At 38.5% G+C, this 23083-nt stretch overlaps 2 protein-coding genes across 2 annotated transcripts in view; one reads left to right on the top strand and one right to left on the bottom strand.

Moving 5' to 3' along the window:
* The window catches only part of CORIN (corin, serine peptidase), a 247920-nt gene extending 237093 nt beyond the window's left edge, over positions 1-10827 (top strand). The window contains exon 22 of the mRNA XM_069540711.1: positions 9477-10827. Coding sequence (XP_069396812.1) covers positions 9477-9659 — 183 coding nt within the window. The 3' untranslated portion in view covers positions 9660-10827. The remainder of the gene's footprint in view (positions 1-9476) is intronic.
* Positions 10828-11585: 758 nt separating this feature from the next.
* ATP10D (ATPase phospholipid transporting 10D (putative)) overlaps positions 11586-23083 on the bottom strand; it is an 88323-nt gene continuing 76825 nt past the window's right edge. Inside the window, 5 exon segments of the mRNA XM_060012603.1 lie at positions 11586-13121; positions 13123-13264; positions 16374-16561; positions 20410-20514; positions 21721-21801. Of these exon segments, the coding sequence (XP_059868586.1) occupies positions 12930-13121; positions 13123-13264; positions 16374-16561; positions 20410-20514; positions 21721-21801 (708 nt within the window). The 3' untranslated portion in view covers positions 11586-12929.

A 23083-nucleotide genomic window follows, 5' to 3' on the forward strand; every position in this document is an offset into this window, starting at 1 on the left:
TTACTTCACTTAGTATGATAATCTCAGGGTCCATCCATCTTGCTGCCAATGGCATTATTTCGTTCTTTTTAATGGCTGAGTAATATTCTATTGTATAGATATACCACATCTACTTTATGCATTCATCTGTTGATGGACATGTAGGTTGCTCCATGTTTTGACTATTGTAAACATTGCTGCAATGAACATTATGCTGAATGTATCCTTTTGAATCAACCATGAGATTTTGATATAGCAGTCTATATGTATAAAAGATTGATTTAAGTTGCTGGTTTCTTAATTTCATATGCATTTCCAATATCCTATATCCAATATCCTCTTCTCATGATTACTGGTTTTGATATCATACCTGCAGGGAGATGATTTCCTACCTTTACTGTATGTTTGCCTTTACCGGTGAGCTTTCCCATTCATAATTTTCTTGTTTCTAATGATGGCCTTTTCTTTTCTGCCTAGAGAAGTTCCTCTAGCAGTTTGTTGGCATTTTGTTGTAAAGCTGGTTTGGTGGTGAATTCTCTTAGCTTTTGCTTGTCTGTAAAGGTTTTGATTACTCCATTGAATCTGAACAGGAGCCTTGCTGGGTAGTGTTCTTGGTTGTCTGTTTTTCCCTGTCATCACTTGAAATATATTATGCCAATCCCTTCTGGCCTGCAGTTTCTGCTGAAAAATCAGCTGATAACTATATGAAGATTTCCTTGTATGTTACTTGTTGCTTTTCCCTTGTTGCTTTTAATATTTTCTCTTTGTCTTTAGTTTTTGAAAATTTGATATGTGTCTTGGCATGTTCCTCCTTGGGTTTATCCTGTGTGGGCCTCTCTGTGCTTCCTGGACTTCAGTCCATGTTTCCCTTCCCATGTTAGGGAAGTTTTCGGCTATTTCTTCAAATATTTTCTCAGGCCGTTTCTCTCTCTTCTGGGACCCCTATGATGCAAAAGTTGGTGCATTTAATGTTGTCTCAGAGGTCTCTTAGACGGTCCTTATTTCAGTTTTTTTCTTTCTTCTGTTCTGCAGCAATGATTTCCACCAATCTGTCTTCCAGCTCACTTATTTGTTCTTCTGCCTCATTTATTCTTCTATTGATTCCTTCTAGTGTATTTTTCATTTCAATTTTTGTATTGTTCATCTGTTTGTTCTTTAAATCTCTGTTAATTATTTCTTGTATCTTCTCAGGCTGTGCCTCCATTATTTTTCCAAGATCTTGGATCACCTTTACTATCATTTCTCTGAATACTTTTTCAGGCAGATTGCCTATCTATCTCCACTTCACTTACTTGTTCTTCTGGGGTTTTATCTTGTTCCTTCGTCTGGACACTTACTTGTTCTTCTGGGGTTTTATCTTGTTCCTTCGTCTGGAACATATTTCTCTGCCATCTTGTCTGTCTGTGTTTGTGGCCTTCATTTCTCATGCTGCAGGTTTGTAGTTCCTCTTGCTTCTGGTGTCTACCCCCTGGTGGGTGAGGTTGGTCCAGGGGCTTGTGCAGGCTTCCTGGTGGGAGGGCCTGGTGCCTGCACACTGGTGGATGGAGCTGGTTCTTGTCCCTCTGGTGGGCAGGGCTGTTTCAAGAGGTGTGTTTAGAGGCAGCTGTGCATTCAGGATGACTTTAGGCAGCCTGTAAGTGGGGCTGTGTTGGCTGTCTGTCCTGAGGCATCCCAACACTGGACCTTGCAGGCTGTTGAGGGGGGCAGGTTTCAGTGCCAAAATGTTGACCTCCAGGAGAGCTCATGCCAATGAGTACTCCCTGGGGCCTCTGCCACCAGTGTCCTTGCCCCCAGTGAGCCAAAGCTGACCCCCACCTCCCCAGGAGACCCTCCAAGATACACAGGTAGGTCTGGCCCAGGCTCTTATTGAGTCACTTCTTTGCCCTGGATCCCAGTGCACGTGAAACCTTGTGTGTGCCCTTCAAGAGTGGAGTCTCTTTTTTCCCCAGTGCTGTGGAGCTCCTGCGCTTTGAAGGCCTTCTCATGTGCTGCTGGCCTTCAAAGCCAAATGCTCTGGGCTCTCCTCCTCCTGATGCCAGATCCCCAGGCTGGGGAGCCTGATGTGGGGCTCAGAACTCTCACTCCTGTGGGAGAACCTCTGTGATATAATAATTATTTTCCAGTTTTTGGGTCACCCACCCAGTGCATATGGGATTTGATTTTACTGCAAATGTGCCCCTCCTACCATCTTGTTGTGGCTTCTTCTTTGTCTTTGTATGTAGAATATCTTGTTTGCTAGGTTCCAGTCTTTTCTATTGATGGTTGTTCAGTGGTTGTGATTTTGGTGTTTTTGTGAGAGGAGGTGAGCTCAATTTCTTCTACTCCACCATCTTGTCTCCTCCCATGTCAATTATTACCTTAAATGTCAATGGAGTAAATGATCCAATCAAAATACAGAATGATACATTGAATAAAAAACATGAACCTACAATATGCTGCCTAAAAATGTCTCACTTTAGGGTGAAAGACAAACACAGACTGAAAGTGAGGGGATGGAAAAAATATTTAATGAAAATGGAAATAATAAGAAAGCCGGGGTAGAAATACTTATATCAGACAAAATAGACTTTAAAACAAAGGCCATAAAGAAAGACAAAGAAGTGTATCATATGATAAAGGGATCAATACTAAAAGAGGCTATTATACTGATTAACATAGGTGCTCCTGTATTGGGTGCATATAAATATGTAAAAGAAATACTAATAGACATAAAGGGAGAAACTGGTTGGAATACAATCATAGTAGGAGATTTTAACACCCCAGTGACATCAATGGACAGATCATCCGGACAGAAAACCAGTAAGGAAACAGAGGTCCTAAATGACACAACAGACCAGTTGTACTTGTTTTCAAGCACACATGGAACATTCTCCAGGACAGACAACATACTAGGTCACAAAACAAGCCTCAACAAATTTAGAAATCATTTCAAGCATTTTTCCTGACCACAATGGTATGAAACTACCAGAGAAAGAAAAACAGGAAAAGAGTGAATACATGGAGACTAAACAACATGCCACTAAGAAAACCAATGGATCAATGATGAAATCAAATAAGAAATCGGAAAATGAGAACAAAACCTTACAAAATCTATGGGATGCAGCAAAAGCAGCTCTAATAGGGAAGTTCAGAGCAATAAGGCCTTCCTCAAGAGATAAGAAAAATCTCAAACAACCTAACCTACTAGCTAAATAAATTAGAATAAGAACAAAAACAAACTCATAGCAGAAGGAAGGAAATAATAAAGATTATAGAAGAAATAAAATAGAGATTAAAAAAACAATAGAAAAGATCAATAAAATCAAGACCAGGTTTTTTGAAAAGATAAACTCAACAAACTTCTAGCCAGGCCCACCAAGAAGAAAACAGAGGATCCAAATAAACAAAATAGGAAATGAAAGAGGAGAAATAACAACTAATACCACAGAAATACAAAAAAAAAATACTATGAAAAGTTATATGCCAACTAATTGGACAATCTAAAAGAGATGGACAAGTTTCTAGACACATACAGCCCACCAAAACAGAATCAAGAAGAAACAGATAATTTAAACAGATTGAGCACTGTAAGTGAAATAGAATCTGTAAAAGAAAACAAAACAAAACTCCCTGCAAACAGAAGTCCAGGACCTGATGGCTTCACTGGGGAATTCTACCAAACATACAAAGAAAAACTTATACCTATCCTTCTCAAATTATGCCAAAAAATTGAAAAGGAGGGAAAACTCCCAGAGTCACTCCATGAAGCCACCATGACCCTGATACCAAAATCAGACGAAGACACTACAAAAAAAGAAAATTACAGGTCAATATATTTTTTTTTTTTTTATTTTATTAACATCTTTATTGGGGTATAATTACTTTACAATGGTGTGTTAGTTTCTGCTTTATAACAAAGTGAATCAGTTATACATATACATATGTTCCCATATCTCTTCCCTCTTGCGTCTCCCTCCCTCCCACCCTCCCTATCCCACCCCTCCAGGCTGTCACAGAGCACCGAGCCAATATCCCCGTGCCATGCGGCTGCTTCCCTCTAGCTATCTACCTTACTATGTTTGTTAGTGTGTATATGTCCATGACTCTCTCTCGCCCCGTCACAGCTCACCCTTCCCCCTCCCCATAACCTCAAGTCCGTTCTCTAGGAGGTCTGCGTCTTTATTCCTGCCTTACCCCTAGGTTCTTCATGACATTTTTTTTTTCTTAAATTCCATATATATGTGTTAGCATACTGTATTTGTCTTTTTCGTTCTGACTTACTTCACTGTGTATGACAGACTCTAGGTCTATCCACCTCATTACAAATAGCTCAATTTCGTTTCTTTTTATGGCTGAGTAATATTCCATTGTATATATGTGCCACATCTTCTTTATCCATTCATCCGATGATGGGCACTTAGGTTGTTTCCATCTCCGGGCTATTGTAAATAGAGCTGCGATGAACATTTTGGTACATGACTCTTTTTGAATTTCGGTTTTCTCAGGGTATATGCCCAGTAGTGGGATTGCTGGGTCATATGGTAGTTCTATTTGTAGTTTTTTAAGGAACCTCCATACTGTTCTCCATAGTGGCTGAACCAATTCACATTCCCACCAGCAGTGCAAGAGGGTTCCCTTTTCTCCACACCCTCTCCAGCATTTATTGTTTCTAGATTTATTGATGATGGCCATTCTGACTGGTGTGAGATGATATCTCATTGTAGTTTTGATTTGCATTTCTCTAATGATTAATGATGTTGAGCATTCTTTCATGTGTTTGTTGGCAGTCTGTATATCTTCTTTGGAGAAATGTCTATTTAGGTCTTCTGCCCATTTTTGGATTGGGTTGTTTGTTTTTTTGTTGTTGAGCTGCATGAGCTGCTTGTAAATTTTGGAGATTAATCCTTTGTCAGTTGCTTCATTTGCAAATATTTTCTCCCATTCTGAGGGTTGTCTTTTGGTCTTGTTTATGGTTTCCTTTGCTGTGCAAAAGCTTTGAAGTTTCATTAGGTCCCATTTGTTTATTTTTGTTTTTATTTCCATTACTCTAGGGGGTGGGTCAGAAAGAATCTTGCTGTGATTTATGTCATAGAGTGTTCTGCCTATGTTTTCCTCTAATAGTTTGATAGTTTCTGGCCTTATATTTAGGTCTTTAATCCATTTTGAGCTTATTTTTGTGTATGGTGTTAGGGAGTGTTCTAATTTCATTCTTTTACATGTACCTGTCCAGTTTTCCCAGCACCATTTATTGAAGAGGCTGTCCTTTTTCCACTGTACATTCCTGCCACCTTTATCAAAGATAAGGTGTCCATATGTGCATGGGTTTATCTCTGGGCTTTCTATCCTGTTCCATTGATCTATCTTTCTGTTTTTGTGCCAGTACCATACTGTCTTGATAACTGTAGCTTTGTAGTATAGTCTGAAGTCAGGGAGCCTGATTCCTCCAGTTCCTTTTTTTGTTCTCAAGATTGCTTTGGCTATTCGGGGTCTTTTGTGTTTCCATACAAATTGTGAAATTTTTTGTTCTAGTTCTGTGAAAAATGCCAGTGGTAGTTTGATAGGGATTGCATTGAATCTATAGATTGCTTTGGGTAGTAGAGTCATTTTCACAATGTTGATTCTTCCAATCCAAGAACATGGTATATGTCTCCATCTATTTGTATCATCTTTAATTTCTTTCATCAGTGTCTTATAGTTTTCTGCATACAGGTCTTTTGTCTCCTTAGGTAGGTTTATTCCTAGATATTTTATTCTTTTTGTTGCAATGGTAAATGGGAGTGTTTTCTTGATTTCACTTTCAGATTTTTCATCATTAGTATATAGGAATGCCAGAGATTTCTGTGCATTAATTTTGTATCCTGCTACTTTACCAAATTCATTGATTAGCTCTAGTAGTTTTCTTACAGGTCAATATATTTGATGAATATAGATGAAAAATGTATCAATGTAATGTGCCAGATTAACAAAAGGAAAGACAAAGCACATGATCATCTCGAAAGATGCAGAGAAAACATTTGAAAAAATTCAACATCTATTCATGATAAAAATTCTCACCAAAGTGGGTACAGAGGGAACATACCTCAACATAATAAAAGCCATTTGTGACAAACCTACAGCCAACATAATAATGCTGAAAAGCTGAAAACCTTCCTGCTAAACTCAGGAACAAGACAAGGGTGCCCACTTTCACCACTTCTATTCAAAACAGTATTGGTAGTCCTAGCCACAGCAATCATACAGGAAAAAGAAATAAAAAGTATCCAAGTTGGAGGGAAAGAGAGAAAACTGTCACTATTTACAGATGACATGATACTCTATATAGAGAATCCTAAAGTCTCCACACAAAAACTATTACAGCTAATAAATGAATTCAGCAAGGTAGCAGAATACAATATTAATATACAGAAATCTGTTGCATTTCTTTACACTATGAAATATCAAAGAAAATTTAAAAATCATTTTTAAAATCACATAAAAAATACCCAGGAATAAATTTAACCAATGAAGTAAAAGACCTTTATACTAAAAACTATAAAACATTGTAAAGGCAACTGAAGATGATTCAAGGAAATGGAAAGATATCCCATGCTCTTGGATTGGAAGAATTAGTATTATTAAACTGGCCATACTACCCAAAGCAATCTACAGATTTAATGCAATCCCTGTCAAAATACCATGACATTTTTTTTACATAACTAGAACAAGTAAACCTAAAATTTATGTGGAACCACAAAAGACCCAGAATTGCCAAAGCAATCCTGAGGAAAAAGAACAAAGCTTGGAGGCATAACCCTTCCAGACTTCAGACTATACTACAAAGTTACAGTAATCAAAATAGCTTGATATTGGCACAAAGACAGACATATGGATCAATGGAACAGGACAGAGAGGCCAGAAATAAACCCAAACACTTATGGTCAATTAATCTATGACAAAGGAGGCAAGAATACAAGGCAGAAAAGACAATCTCTTTAAAACGTGGTGTTGGGAAAGCTGGACAGCTACATGTAAATCATACCTTATAGAAAAATAAATTCACAGTGGTTTAAAGAACTAAATGTAAGACATACCATAAAACTTGTAGAAGATTACATAGGCAAAACATTCTCTGCCATAAATTGTAGCAAGATTTTCTTAGATCAGTCTCCCAAGGCAAAAGAAATAAAAGCAAAAATAAACAAATGGGACCTAATCAAACCTAAAGCTTTTGCACATCAAAGGAAACCATGAACAAAACAAAAAGACAACATACAGAATGGGAGGAAATATTTGTAAATGATGTGACTGACAAGGGGTTAATATCCAAAATATACAAACAGCTCATACAATTCAATACTGAAAAAACAACCCAATGGGCAGAAAACCTAAATAGACATTTCTCCAAAAACGACATACAGATGGTCAGCAGGCACATGAGAAGGTGCTTAACACCACTAATTATTAGGGAAATACAAATCAGAACCATAATGATGTATCACCTCACACTGATCAGACTAGCTATCATCAAAAAGTCTGCAAATAATAAATGCTGGAGAGGGTGTGGAGAAAAGGGAACCCTTCTACACTGTTGGTGGGAATGTAAATTGGTGTAGCCAGTAAAGAAAAGAATACAGAGCTTCCTTAAGAAACTAAAAATAGAGTTACCATATGATCCAGCAATCCCTCTCCTGGGCATATTATCTGGAAAAGATGAAAACTCTAATTTGAAAAGATATATGCACCCCATTGTTCATAGCACTATTTACAATAACTAAGACATAGAAACAACCCAAGTGCCCACCAACACCTGACTGGCTTAAGAAGATGTGGTACGATGGAATATTACTCAGCCAAAAAAAGAAAGAAAGAATTCCATTTGCAGCAACATGGATGGACCTAGAGAATAGTATACTTAGTGAAGTCCAAGAAAAACAAATATTATATGATATCACTTACATGTGAAATCTAAAAAATAATACAAATGGATCTACATATAAAATAGAAACAGACTCACAGACATAGTAAACAAACTTATAGTTACCAAAGGGGAAAGGGAGGGGGGAAGGGATAAATTAGGAGTATGGCACTAACAAACTACTGTACATAAAGTAGATAAGCAACAAGGATTTACTGTATAGTGCAGGGAACTATATTCAATATCTTGTATTAACCTATAATGGAAAATAATCTGAAGAAATATGTAACTGAATCACTTTGCTGTACACCTGAAACTAACACAATATTCTAAGTCAACTAAACTTCAATTAAAAAAAAAAACAGATCACCACTTCTACAAAAGCATACACCACAATCATAAAGTCAATTTTGTTTTAATAGCAGTTGTATTCAGTAGCATTTCTAAGAAACAAGATAACCTAGTAGTTATAAAGTTGGAGTCATGTGCCAGACTGCCTGGGTTTAACTCCTAGCTCTGCTAATGAACAAGTTATAAAACTGTGCTTCAGTTTTACCATCTCCAAAGTAGATATAACAGTTATAATTATTATATATTTAAATAATTATATAAGTAATAACATGTAAATAATAATAATAATTATTATTAACCTGTAGGGATTTCATGAGGATTAAATGAACTAATACAGGGAAAGTGTTTAGAAGAGCATCAGTAAACATGATTTCTACTATTCCCCGACATTACAAAGTAGGAGGACCATAGATGTACTTACAAGTTTGAAATTCTTGCAGGGCAAGGAGTATTTGTAAATTTCTGCCATGAGTCCACATACTTACTTATTTTCTAGGGTATCGGTCCTTCTCTTTTGAGGCCATGCAGAATACATCTCTCATTCTCATCTTTTCAGATGTAGCAAACATTAGCATTTTAAAAGCCACAGCGTTTTTCTGTTAATTATATGTGGATCAAAAAACTGAGTAAAACTCGCCTGCAACACCTAAATATCAAGAATGAAAACCACTACTATGCATATGAAATAAAATGTAGGTTATAATGTTTTACTATAATTAATTCTTATGTGGTATTTTCTGTTTAAGCATGCTAATTTTTTTCTATTAAATACAGTAAATGGTCTTATTTAATGCATTCATTCACATAGCAAGAATCTTGAAAGTAATGAATTACTTTAGAGTATTTTTCTAGCACTTTTTGTGGGAAAACTATCCTTGAATGTTCCATTTTGGGTATGTTCTACATTTATAAAATGGATCAAAATTAAAGAATGAAATCAATTATGAGAGACTCAGTTCTGATACGCTAAATTAAAAAGTTTGATATCTTCATTAAGTGCAGGAAATGACAAAAAGTCCTCTGATTTCCTGGAAAAAAAGAATATAGTCCTTTCCCAAGTCATTTCTATTCTTTTAAAGATCAAGATTTGAAATGTTCATTTGAAAGTTCTGTTTATGTAGTGGAAAGCTCTCAGGTTGACAATGAGAGCTCTGCTGAAATTTTTCAGGATATTGGTTAAACTGGGTTTGGCTTTATTTTACCCTCAGGATAGCATGGACACCGTGAGGTCTCTGACATACCAGTGACTAACGTCCACTGCTCTTCATTACAGGGTGACAGTGGTGGGCCTCTGGTCTGTGAGCGGCCTGGAGGACAGTGGACATTATTTGGCTTAACTTCATGGGGCTCTGTCTGCTTTTCCAAAGTCCTGGGACCTGGAGTTTATAGCAACGTGACATACTTTGTCAAATGGATTGAAAGACAAATATACATCCACGCCTTTTTCCTAAACTAATTCCAAAGATGATCAGAGACTTTTACCAGCGACACTCAGAGCAAATAGCCTTCTCGATAGTGGAGGACTTCCTGCAGAGAGCTGTGTGGAAGCACTTTCATGGACAGTAATGCTCCACAGTGCACTGCAAATGTTTATGTTTGTCTTGGTCTAATTTTATGCAGCTTTTTGTTTTTTAAATTCTATTTTTCTCTTACATCAAGTTGAATGAAAATCTTTTAAAACCCAAAGCAAAACAGAGTTTGTTCTTTTGCCAGGCAGGCCTAACCTTAACTATAACATGAAATGATCCACTCTGGAAAGAGAAGAGTGTAACAGGTTAGAGAAAGTTCCCTTTTGTCCAGTCACAAAAAGGACATTGAGATCCAGGCTGACTAATCTTTGCCAGCTTTTGTTTCTCAAGCACAAGAGCATAATAGCAAATTACAATATTAACATCAGAGACTTGCTTTTGATTTATTAAAAGCCAAGATAATTTACATGCTTAAGTTATTTACTATTACTCTTCTAAAGTTTGCATAATGCTGAGAACTTATGAAAGACAGAGCATCCGTTTAGGTAGCTGAAACAGCAAATCACATTGAGCACAAAGCTCTTTTGACATCCATATTAGCACCTGACATGCTTGGACTGCCCATTCTGAATTTAAATCAAGATTGTAATTTTACAGAAAGTCTCCAAAGAACCTTCCTAGAGCTGGGGTTTGTTCACTGTGTATCACATAGCCAATTGAGATTTTGACAACTAGGAAAATACCTGTGGGAAATATTTCATTCTGCCTATGTGACAATGAAGTTGAGATTAAACTTTGCTATAGGAGGATTTGCTTTAGAGTAGAGAGATGCAATCTTTTCAAAAGAAAATTGCACCCCACCCCTAATTAAGTATTTTCCAGTTTTCTTGTGTTTATCCATACCAATAAAGTCACAGAAATGTATCTGAAAGCACAGTAAAACTTTGCACGGAGAAAAACATTTTGTAATTGTCCTTGAAAGACGTTTAATATCTGGTGTTGCCATTTCTTCCCATTGATAATTAAAACAAAAATTTAAAGATGCTTTTAAGCACTAGGCCACTTTACACACATCAATTTTGAAGTAATTAGTGGTTACGGTATTTTTTTCCCCGCAAAAAAGCTTCAAAACACAAATCTTCACATGCACCTACTTCAATTAGTCAGGCATCCATTTTGCAACATCCAAATGCCTTTTGAACAAGTAGGATTCCCTCCACCAGCAACCTGGGCTGCCTCAGCATTCCCCAGAGACCACCTGCAATTTTATACGTGTCTTTTTTGTACTCTTTTCTATATGTGTGCGTAGGTGACATTCGAAAAGTTGTCTTGACACTTTCCACATTATTCATCTCTTGTTCTGTAGTTTATATAAACCTATTGAGAATGTAAAATCCGGCAACCGAATTGTGGTCGCAACTGTATGAAAGTTTAAGAACACATGTCAGTTTTGTTATAATTATAGGTACATAATGTAACAACATATGCTCAACTTATGTTCAGTGAAATATACATCTTGTACTTACTTTAAGTAACCCTTAATACAAATAAAACGGTATAATCTTTTCTTTTTATGGATATAAAACATGGAGCAAGCCCCAGAAAACGGTGCCTCCCACTATTATAGTTGGCATCCAGTTTCCCACCAATCAAAATTTTCTTGTCTTATATCTCACTCCCCCAGGAACATACTCTTTTATTTTAGATGGAAGATGGCTCTTTGATTAGTCTGAAATGAGAGGTTGCTAGCAGTCTCCAATAACCCATTTAGGGTCCAAGGAAAACTTCAGCCCTGATAAGAAGGCAAGGATCTCTCATGTCTAGAGCACATTTTGGGAATCTGATCCAATTCTTTTATAAATCTTTATGGGTAAAATTGTATCACACATGTATACATGTATACTGACCTTTTCCATGTAAGAAAAGGTCAAAACAGTATTCTGGTAAAAGGTGTGCTTTGGGATTTTCCTTCTAAGCTCTGGTACCAATTACTGTTGGGTTTGGTGAGTATCTATAGGAGCAATGACAGCTTTTTGTATATGTTATTTATTAAACAGTTTATTTTTAAAAAATCTTAAGAAAGAAGAAAGCTACCTCCATTAGCCATATGGGATTCTGAATATTCTAGAAATCAGTCTGTATAAAAGACCATTTGCAATAACATCAGAAGGCTACAAAAAATGTCAGACCAGGACAGTAGGTAGCAGGTAGAAGATTAAGCCCTGAGCATAATACTTGAATAGTCATTAAGAAGAGCTTCATATAGACATGGAACATTAGCATGGAAATTTCATGAAGGAAATTCTGGGTGGCCGACAATTTTCAGATGGACAGATATAGACTTTTAAAAGAACTCAACAAGAATATATAATCTCAAAATAATACCTCACAGTTTTGGTAGAAACTAGTTTCTTTGTTCCAACTAAAACCAGCATACATGATTTGCAACAGCAATTAACTTTATATAGACATTCTTGTCCTAAAATGTATTAAAAAACAAATCTAAGAACCTCATGGAATCCTCCTGAGAACCACCTGTATTACTGTCAGTTCCATAATATCTCATTTTTAGAGGTTGCAAAAGCAGAAAAGTTGTAGGGTATTGTAAAAACTATAAACCCTCAAATGATCTCCCTAAGATTGTTCTGAAATTGATTGTCTCATTTTGCTTAGGCTATTGTCAGTTTTAGAACATGGGAAATTGACAAAGGGCCCCTAGACTCAGCTGATTTTGTATTCCTTACCTATGGCCTCTGTTTCCCAATTGAAAACATCTGCACAGAGGTATAACTCATAAAAAGTCTTCTGTTGACAGGAAGCAGAGAGAAGAACACATCTCCATGGAACTCTGGCATCCCTGCTGCCCCTTACCAGTGAAGCCTTCCACCTCAGGAGAACACTGAAATGAGCAGATAGTAAAATAAATATATGTCTCAAATGAATTCCCTTGAAAATATTTGCATGTCTAGAACAATTAAAATGCTTTTACATAATCCAAAAAGTTTCCTAAAAGCATTTGATTCTGAATTAAATATTTCACTTCTCTAAACTCTGTTCAGGTCAAACTCTAACCTCCTTTACAAATGTCTACAAACATACAGTAAAGGTCATCACATTGGCTTTTCCAAGCCCAGTAAAATGTTCTTGTCCCTTAAGGAAAAATCCAAGTCATGCTGGTTTGGTAGAGGAACCTCTTCAAAGGCCCTCTTCCAAACTTGAAGGCCTACTTGCAACTCCAAGGAGGGTATTCTGCTCTTTTAATCCTTTGAGGGTCCAGCCATCCCTGAGGCCTTATTTTCAGAGTAGTCTGAGTCTAAAGCAGTTTCACATACAGATAAATTTCCTTGCTCAACAGCGCAAGAAGTTGCCGACATCACTGCAAAGACAGCAGAAGGGTCAGAAATGGGTATTCTCTCTGACTTAACAGTGGAGTGGTCAGAATACTTAGATATCTGTCAACTGATCCATCTTTCCAGCCCCTTTCCACTTCTTGAGAACTTCAGTCCTGTCCTCTGCAGGCAGTCTGTCAAAGTGTTTCGCCCTCAGAATTGGAGATGGGAACAGGGATCCCTGAAGAACTCTGTATATAAACCTAGGTTACAAAAAGCATCACAGAATTACATTCACCTCAGATGCATTATGGGACACAAAAAGTACTCACCAATTAGAAAAAGTAGAAGTGTCTGGTGACCCTTCTTGAGGTAAAGGGGGAGAATAAGTGAATTATAAAATGGAAAATATAACAATATTAAATTAGTATTTGTGAAACACTGAGAAAATAGTGAGTTCCTGATTGTCAAATAAATAAAAAATAAAAACTGTAAAAGTAGAGATACCAATAGTGCTACAGCCTTAATGTTAAGTTAAATGAGATAATACATATAAAGCAGTCCAAGCGTTGGCACACAGTGAGTATTTTTTTAAATGCTAGCTATTAGTTTCCTATGGCTATTGCAGCAAATTATCACAAACGTGTCCCTTTCAGTCCAAGCTGACAGTATTTATGCTGCTGTAGCATTCACAAAAACCTTGTGAGTCTCCAATGTATATCATGGGTATTTACACCATTAGATAAGAGGGTCCTCCACAGATCTTTCCTGTATATCCCATCTCCTTCCTTGGTGACTGCTGAGATGGCTAAGAGGATCCATGAGTCACACACCTAATCTCTTCAGCACTAGCAAAGGCTGTCCAGCCACACTCTGGGCCTTCTCTCCAGAGCATACTCCCAACAGCCAATCTCCTAATTTTAGCAAATTTGAAATCTGGATAGGCTGAGAATTTTCTAAATCTAGTTCCTTTGGGCTTAATAGTACTTCCCTCAGTCTCTTTTCTCTCACATTTTTCTGTAAGCAGCAAGAAGAAACCAGACCAAACCTTCAAACATTTGCTTAGAAAACTCCTCAGCTAAACATCCAAGTTCATCACTTACAGATTCTGCTTTCCACATAACAGTAGAACACAATTCAGCTAAGTTTTTTGCCACTATATTGCAAAGATCCCCTTTCCTCCAATTTCCAATAACATGTTTCTCCTTTCCTTCTGAGACCTCACCAGCAGTGCCTTTAATGCTCATATTTCTAGCAACATTCTATTTATGATCATTTACGTGTTTTCCGAGATGATATGGCTCTCTCTGCCCATGCTTCCTCCTTGCTTCTGAATTTTCACCAGCAGACACTGTAATGTCCATACTTCTATTGACAGTCTGTTTAAGGGAGTCTAGTATGTTTCCATTATGTGCCTCAAAATTCTTCCAGGCTCTGCCCGTTATCTAATTTCAAAGTCTATTTCACACTTTTAGGTATTTGTTACAGCAGCACCCACCTTTCTGATACCAAAGTCTGTATTAGTTTCCTATAGCTGCTGTAACAAATTACCATAAATGTGCTGGCTTAGAATAACAAAACCTTATTCTCTCACAGTTCTGAAGGCCAAGAATTCTGAAAATCAGTTTCACTGAAACAAAATCAAGGTGTTGGAAAGGCCATGCTCCCTCTGGAGGCTCTAGGAGAGAACTCATTCCTTGCTCCTTCTGGCTTCTGGTGGCTGCAGGCATTCCTTGGCTTGTGACCCAGAGATCTCTGCTACCATGGTCAAAGTGCTTTCTCCTTTTCTGTCAGTGTCAAATCTCACCCTGCCTCTCTCTGATAAAGACACTTGTGAGGGCATTTTGGGCCCAGCCAGATAATCTCCCCATCTCAAGATCCTTAATCACATCTGCAAATTCCTTTTTTCGCTAAATAAATAAAACATTCACCAGGTTCCAGGGATTAGGACACAGATGTATTTTAGGGGTCAGTTTTTTCAGCTCACCACAACAATATTAGATAAAATTGTACCATTAAGGCTCTTGAAGAAAAATTTCAGGCTATAACTTAAAAGTAATTGTTTCTTCATAAATTCTAAAAGTTCATCTTGTCAGTTTTTAATCTGAAAGCTGGTAATAACAGTGAACACTACAGAACCATCTCAGTTTACCAGTGATATTAAGTATACAACTGTAACCACCACAGAATGACTCAGGTGGGTTTTTCTTATGCATTTCTAGAACGGATGTCTTTCAGCAACTAAGGATTTGTGCCCATTGTGCCTTATGATTGTGTTGCAGACTGGGGTTGGCAAACTTTTGTCCAATGGACCAGACAGTAATATCTCAGGTTTTGTGAGCCAAATAGTCTCTGTTGGAACTGTTCAACTCTGCTGTTGTACTGCAAAAACAGCCATAGACAATATTTAAATTAGTGAGTATGTCTATGATCCAGTAAAACTTTACAAAAACAGGCAGTGGGTCAGATTTGGCCTGTGAGCCAATTTGTCAACCCTGTTAGAGAATAATATTGACTCACCATTTGATGTTCCTATCATGTTTAAAAAGGTAGAACAGCTATTTGCTATAGTGTTTTCAGCTAAACAGATAGATTTTGTAAAACTATAAAAGGGAAGAGCTCTAAACAGTTCAAGAGATCTATAGATTAGAAACCCATGCATATCTCTTAGCCATTTCCATCCCATACGATATGAGAAATCAAGATAAACTAAAATGGGAAAGAAACTGAAGTCAGAGAAGGGAGGTAAGTTTTCAGTGTTTATAGATCGTAGCAGAGATACGTGTCCCTCAGTACCCATTCTTCCTTTTAGAAGCCCCCAGATTTTAGCCATTCAGAATCTACACACCCAGGTTCTAGTTAATGGGATATGACCAATGATGTGTACCACATCTGGGTCATGACAATACAAAAAAGAATAAAAAAGAAGAAAGATGGAAAGCTGCATGCCTTCCATCTTCTCTTTCTCCCTCCTGCAGGCGGAGATGCAGGGATGCAGGGACCCAGGACCTGGATGTGCTGGTGGTGTCATCTTTAGTCACGCAGATGAGGGCAACGCCCTTGGGAGACGGCAGAAGAAAAAGAGGAAAGGAAAGGATCTAGGTCCTCGAATACCTTTGTGGAAGCAAAGCTGCCCTGTCCCTGTGGACTATCAACCAGACTAGGATTTTCCTTGAGAGAGAAATAAATTTTTTCATTTGCTTAAGCCACTTCTGTTCCCTGGCAAAAGAGTTAAAACCAATACTTTAACTAGTACAGACTGACTTTTCCACTACTAAACAGGATGGTTTACTGTCTATTCTTAGCAGTCGCTTGATGAATTCTAAGCCTATGACTTCACTTACTCTCTTGATGATAAAATAAACACCATACCTGGGCAGAAGAGCAACACAGGTTGTGAGAACACAAACTAAGTAGAACACTGGATCCAGCATGTGCTCCTGCATAATCCAATAGGGGTTGGATGGTGGGTTGCAAGTTACACACATGGCTCCAAAAACCAAGGCAAAGAAAAAATAAGACAAGATGCTCCCAACGATGACCAGCATGTGGATCCAAGTCTGCAAGATAAGAAAAGCAGAGGAGATGAACACGCTCTGATAACTTTGCAGCCTGGCAAAATCTGCTCTGTTGAAGAGACATCACACTCCAAGCAGTGGGTGAATGGTGTAACAAACCTTAGTGAACAAAACACAAAATATTGAAGCGAGGAGGCAAGAGCACCTTTTGTGAATCGCTCATATCAGTGTTTAAGTTCTATAAAACTACGTCAAATACCAAAAAGTAACTCTGGTGCCTAGTTTACTTTGTATTGTCCGTGCACCATGAGGTGTTAGGATTTTCTTCTTATTTTTCCATATAGTCACTTACTGGTCTACTTCTTCTTTAAGGTAATAGCTTAATCCAGTGAACCTCAAACTTTATCCATTTAAGTAGGTGGTAGACATTACTGTTGCTCACCAATATTCTCATTCTCTTCCTCTAATAAGCACTTCGGAGGATTGCATTTCCCCACCCCCTTGAAATTAAGCATGGCCACATGTCTTGCTTTGACTGATGAAACGTGAATGGAAGGGATGTGCAAAACTTTCTGGTTAGAAGCATGGAAGAGCTGGTGTGCAATTCTCCATACTGTCTCCTTTCCTTCCACGTTTGACCAAGAAGTTCTTCTTGGGGATAATTCCAGGTGGTACAGCTACAAGACACAGCTTGGGTCACTGAGCCACCTCTCAGAGGATAATTTCTCTAGAGCTGTCTGGAACCTTAGTAACTTTACATGAGCAAGAAATAAATCTCTGTATATCACACTATAACCTATCCACCTTCATATCTACATAGAGCTTGCATTATTATTTTTTTAAATTTTTCTGTAAACTGGCTATCTAATTAAGTAAATTTATTTACAAAGAAAAGCAGATCACTACCTTAAATGTAATATCAGCATTACCTGTCATAACAGTGATGAGTCTGGGGTCTGATCTGTCTTTGTTACCAAGGGAAATTAGCAACAGTTATCGCGAGAAAAAGTAACAGCTCCAAACAGAATTCTTCTTTGACATAATCTGAAGTATGAGAGAATCACCTTCACGTTGTGCAGTAGTCAGTGTTATTTAGTGCAGTGTACAGTCCCACCTAAAATCACTGTGTATACCATGGGGGTATATATTACTCTTTTGGGGGAAGACTGCTTTTGTTAATCATTTTCATTCTCTAGGGCTATAATTCTCAAACAAGACCTAATATTCTCCATTTTCCTCTTAACCTTGCAAAGTATTTCTCCAGGGTAGATAGCTTCACAGGAGTCACAAAGGCTGCTCATGTTTTATAAAGACACACAAAATGCTCAGAAAATGTTGGCCCCATTTTTTTTTTTTTCTCAAATGCTCTTGCTTCCCACTGAGCCCTGAATTTTTTTTCCTTTAAGAAGCACTTTTGGCAAGTGAGATGTGACTTGATGGAGTTGACTCGTTTAAATAAATAGATGCAGTGCAAGTCAAGGGACGCTGGGTAAAAACTGACAGGGAGGTGAGAGAGGTAGCAAAGGGATGGTGCGCAAAAGTGTGAAGGAACCCAATTCATATTCTCAGAATGACTGACTCTTACTGACAACAGACCTTCAGAGGCCATGAGCTTTAGCCTTCCCTGGTGTGAGAAACAATTCTTTAATGATGTATCCTTTATGGAGTAGTCACTGTTCTCGGCACCTAGCTTTCACTCCCCTTCTCTTAGTGAAGACACCCAGTGCTATGCACAGTCTTGGTAAACTATTCCTCCTCTCGCCAAAGCCTATGGCTGGAGCTAAGGAAACAGAATTCTATCACCAGGGACTGAACCTGGAGCACAATGAATGAGGCAAGAGCAGAGAGAAAATGACTGGGGCCAATTCAGACCAGAGTACCAGCCTGGTAAGCCTGTCCATTGGTTTCTGTTCCCTGATCTCTGGAGCCACTCTGCATCCTCGGGATGTTTTTTTGTTTGTTTGTTTGACCGTGATTTTCAATATATTTTGAATAACTTTTCCATTTGCTCAGGTTAGTCAAAATAGATTGCTGTTGCTCATAACCACTGAACCCAAACTGACGCTTGACATGTTAGAGCCTCTGGAACACTAATCAGTGTCAGAACTTCAGACACTTCCTTAGGCAGTAGCAAAAGTATCTACATAATTGCTTAAAAATGAAATTCAATAGATATTTAAACAACCCCAAGTATTTTAGTTCTAGAATTCTCTTTACTCTTCCCATCTAGTATTTGCAGATATTACCCTTTTACAACACTTTAGGCTTGTAAGGTTTGGTTATAGCAGGTTATAAGCAAAGCAGGTGATGTCAAAAATATTCAGCCCTACTTAAGAAATTATAAATAATATATAACTTTGTATAACATTTAAAGCTATAACCTCATTCAGGGCTTCCCTGGTGGCGCAGTGGTTGAGAGTCCGCCTGCCGATGCAGGGGACACGGGTTCGTGCCCCGGTCCAGGAAGATCCCACATGCCGCGGAGCGGCTGGGCCCGTGAGCCATGGCCGCTGAGCCTGCGCGTCCGGAACCTGTGCTCCGCAACGGGAGAGGCCGCAATGGTGAGAGGCCCACGTACCGCAAAAAAACAAAAACAAAAAAAACCTATAACCTCATTCAGCTATTTCCTGTTTGAAATGCATCACCACCAACATGTTACATATACCCCAAACACTGGTTAGTCATTTAATCACTCATTCATTCATTCAAATATTTTTTGAGCACAAACTGTGTGCCAGTCTTGTCCTAGATACTTGTATACAGTGGTGAACAAAATAAACATGAACCCTGTCCTCAAAGAGATTATAGTCTAATGTAGAAGAGAAACACAAATAGTATAATCACATAATTAAATGAAGAATTATAAGTTATTATTAGGACTATGAATAAGAACAAGAGGATGGTGTGAAAAAATGGATGGTTAGGGAAGGGCTCTTGGGAGAAGCAGCACTTTTTGCTGAAACCTAAAATAACATTTGAGCTGGGTAGAGTACAGGGATCTGAAAGTGGACCAGGAATGCTCCCATCAGAAGATATGGTCTGTGCTAAGGCAGTTTACTTGCCAGACATGGGTGGGATGTTCTTCACTTGCAGAAAAAGGTTTAAAGTAAAGCTCTCTTTATCTGAATCCTTCATTTTAGCTTTGCTGTAGAGATACCCTGCAATCATTTTTTTTTTTTTTTTTTTTTTTGCAGTACGAGGGCCTCTCACTGCTGTGGCCTCTCCCGTTGTGGAGCACAGGCTCCGGACGCGCAGGCTCAGCAGCCACGGCTCACGGGCCCAGCCGCTCCGCGGCATGTGGGATCTTCCCGGACCGGGGCACGAACCCGTGTCCCCTGCATCGGCAGGCGGACTCTCAACCACTGCGCCACCAGGGAAGCCCCCGTGCAATCATTTTCATGAAAAGACTTAACTTTATCATCAAGCTGGCAACTAAGTTCAAAAAGACCTAGTTGTAAATGAAATGAATGGTAAAAATTCTAGAGGGAGAGAAATTTTTTTTTTGTATTATGAGAAAAGCATCCAATCATCACTTCCAAAAGTCAGTATACCAGGATTACGGCATGACACCTGTTTTCCTTTTAGTTGAAAGGCAGCAGCTTGGTCTTGAAGGATGCTGTCCATAGAAGTGTAATTGTTTCTCCAGCCTGACTCACCTCCACTAACCACCCACACCGTGGATACCACCAAGGGGACCAGGCAGGTGTTCTCCACTCTCCCGGGCGGCACATTAACCTCAGCATAACGGCACTCAACGATCCACAAGAGTGGTCGTGGATCACCCTTACTCCTTGCGGTCATTACTCTTCTTATGACCACTTGTCTTGTAGGCATGAAGACAATTCCCCCAGTGAGTTTCAGGCTACTTCAGAGGCAGGAAAACGACTCACCAAGCTCTTGCTTTCAATGACCAGATGGAGGAGAATGATGAACAGAGCAGCTGTGTTCAGGGGGTTTCCAAATGTAAAGATGTCAATGTCTGAGCCCTGGTAGGTCTACAAAGAGAGAATAAAAGTTGGTGATCCTGGAGAGTTGCGCACCCTCAGTGGCACAGTATCATCAGTTTCATCACTCTATTCCACGGCCCAAGTGAGGACTGAGTCCCTTTCTTCAGTGTTCCTGATAACTGATCATTTAGGAGAAACGTGAACGTTTTTAGAAAAAGAGACTCCCTCCCAGACAGGCCATCTAAATTTTGAACTTTTTGGTTGGAATTCCTTTTTATTCTGAATCATAATTCATTTTCCCTGATCCTTTTACTTATACTTCCAACTCTTTGAGGTATAGAGAAAGATCAAATATGTTCCGCTTAACAGAGCTGAAAATCTCTGAAGCAGGTACTATGGCTAACCTGAGTTTATACCTCGGTTAAGTAAACATCCACCCCTCTCATACGCCTATGTCTTCAAAGTCCTTAAAGGATTCCGCAAATGACACAATTTTCTGATGGTTAACAATTCTAGTCATTCTCTTCTAAATACACTTCAGATTGCCTTATCTATATACCTCTTGAAATGCAGTATACCTAGAATATTCTAGCTGGGTAAATTCAAGTAATTTTATTTGAATAAAGAATGAAAATGATTAACTTAGAGACTATTACCTTTTCCCTTTTTATTACTGAACTTTTGTTAACCATCCATGATCATATTAGTGTTTTCTTCCAGGGAGGGGTGTGTGTGAATGGGCAACTACATCATGCTGCTTTGTGTTGGCCTAAATTTTAAAATTCATTTACACATTCTCTGCTTAATCACATTTCTTCCATTCTTTACCTGTATAACAATTTTTTTTTCTTTTAGTTTTGGGGAGCCTACTTAAATTTAATACTCTGAATGTCATCCTGGTAGAATTAGCCCAGCACTCACTAATAACGGCTTTCATATTCTGACTTTGCCTCTCTGATTCTGACTCATTTAATTATAAGCCAGGCTTTCAACTTTAAAGTCATGGATGAAAACTATCAAGCAGTACAGGGCTAAAAAAAGAGACCCAAGAGGACTCAGCTAAGCACTTCTCTCCAAATTTAACCCATTACCTAACATATTTGGGAGGAGGGTTATAATTTAGTCAGTAAATAATCAACGTGATTGTATGAGCAAACTACCCTAATATACCCATTCTATATGCTGATACTGGTGACAGAGTACAAAGAAGTACCATTGATTAACAATAAATCCTTTGAGCGAACAAGGACTTACATAGTAAGGCACAAAGAAGCAGACCAGGCTTTGATAAAAGGCATCCAACAAGGTGATCCAGAAGGTGAGTGGTAAGTGTGCCTGAAAATGAAACAGATATTGGAGAGGGAGTAAGATTAGTAACAGTCAAGCAAGATCAAGGAACAACACAAGCCAGTACTTGTTTTTGCTTCTCTGAGAGAAAACTCTATTCCTTCATTCTCTCATTCACAAAACAGGTGGGATTTGTAAGTAGTAGTGATTTGTAAGTAGTAGTGGAAGAATGAGGGGGTGATAATTGAATGAGATGAGTTCACGGGGGAAAAAAACCCTGAAGGAACTCTTCTTCAACTCGTATTGCTTTTATCATTGGATCAATCTTAAATCTACCTCAAATAAGGATAGTAGTACTAAGTTTCCATTTCCCATTGATCAGAAAACACTGTTTCAAAAACTTCTCCAATCCATCCACCTTTATTTCCATTACTCCCTTCATTCCAATTCACCATCAACTCTCTATGAATGATGGGAGAGCCATCTAACTGGCCTCTTTGCTTCCTCTCTCAGCCCTAATCCAATCTTCCCACAGCAGCCAGATGGTTTTAAAAAATGTAAATCAGGTCATGCCATCTCCCTAATTAATCAAACTGACCCCCCTCCTATTCCTCCAATGACTTCCACTGCATTTCCCATACAATCTAAGTTCCTTCCCATGGTCTAGGAGGTCCTGCATGGTCTGCCCATGGAAGCCCCTGCTCTCCAGGGCCACCCACCTGTTCTGTCATTCACCGTCCTCCCAACACACAGACTTCACCCTATTTCTCAAATATGCCAATCCCTTCTTTCCTCAGGGCTTCACCTGCGCTGTCATCTCTGCCAGAAATTCTTCCTGGACCTCCCACATGACCAGTTCCTCACTATTCATATCCCAGCTCAAATATCACTTCCTCATAGAGGCACAGACCCCAGACCAGTCTAAAAGTCATGCCCACTTAATCATTTACTACCATGGCATCCTCAGAAGTCTCTCATCACCATCAGAAATAATCTTATTTGTTTACCTAATGATTTTATGTTTCTCTCAACAGAATGCAAGCTTCATAAAGTGGGACCTGGGCTCTCTTATTCAAGTGATTAAAACAGTGCCCGGTACATAGCAGGTACTCAAATATTTGTTGGATTAATAAACTATTCTTATATAACTTCTCATGTGCTAAACTGCTTCCTACCAGAAGCTTGTAGAAACAGAGAAAGATCAAGTAGAGATACCAGTCAAGTGACTGAAAACAGGTTTTCAAATAAAAGATAATTCTGATCAAATAGTAATGTGTGTGCAAAAGGATTCTGAGGCTCCATTCAGACCCAGTAGGAAGGATGGAGTGCT

This window comes from Delphinus delphis, chromosome 5, assembly GCF_949987515.2.
Source record: "Delphinus delphis chromosome 5, mDelDel1.2, whole genome shotgun sequence".
Lineage (NCBI taxonomy): Eukaryota > Metazoa > Chordata > Mammalia > Artiodactyla > Delphinidae > Delphinus > Delphinus delphis.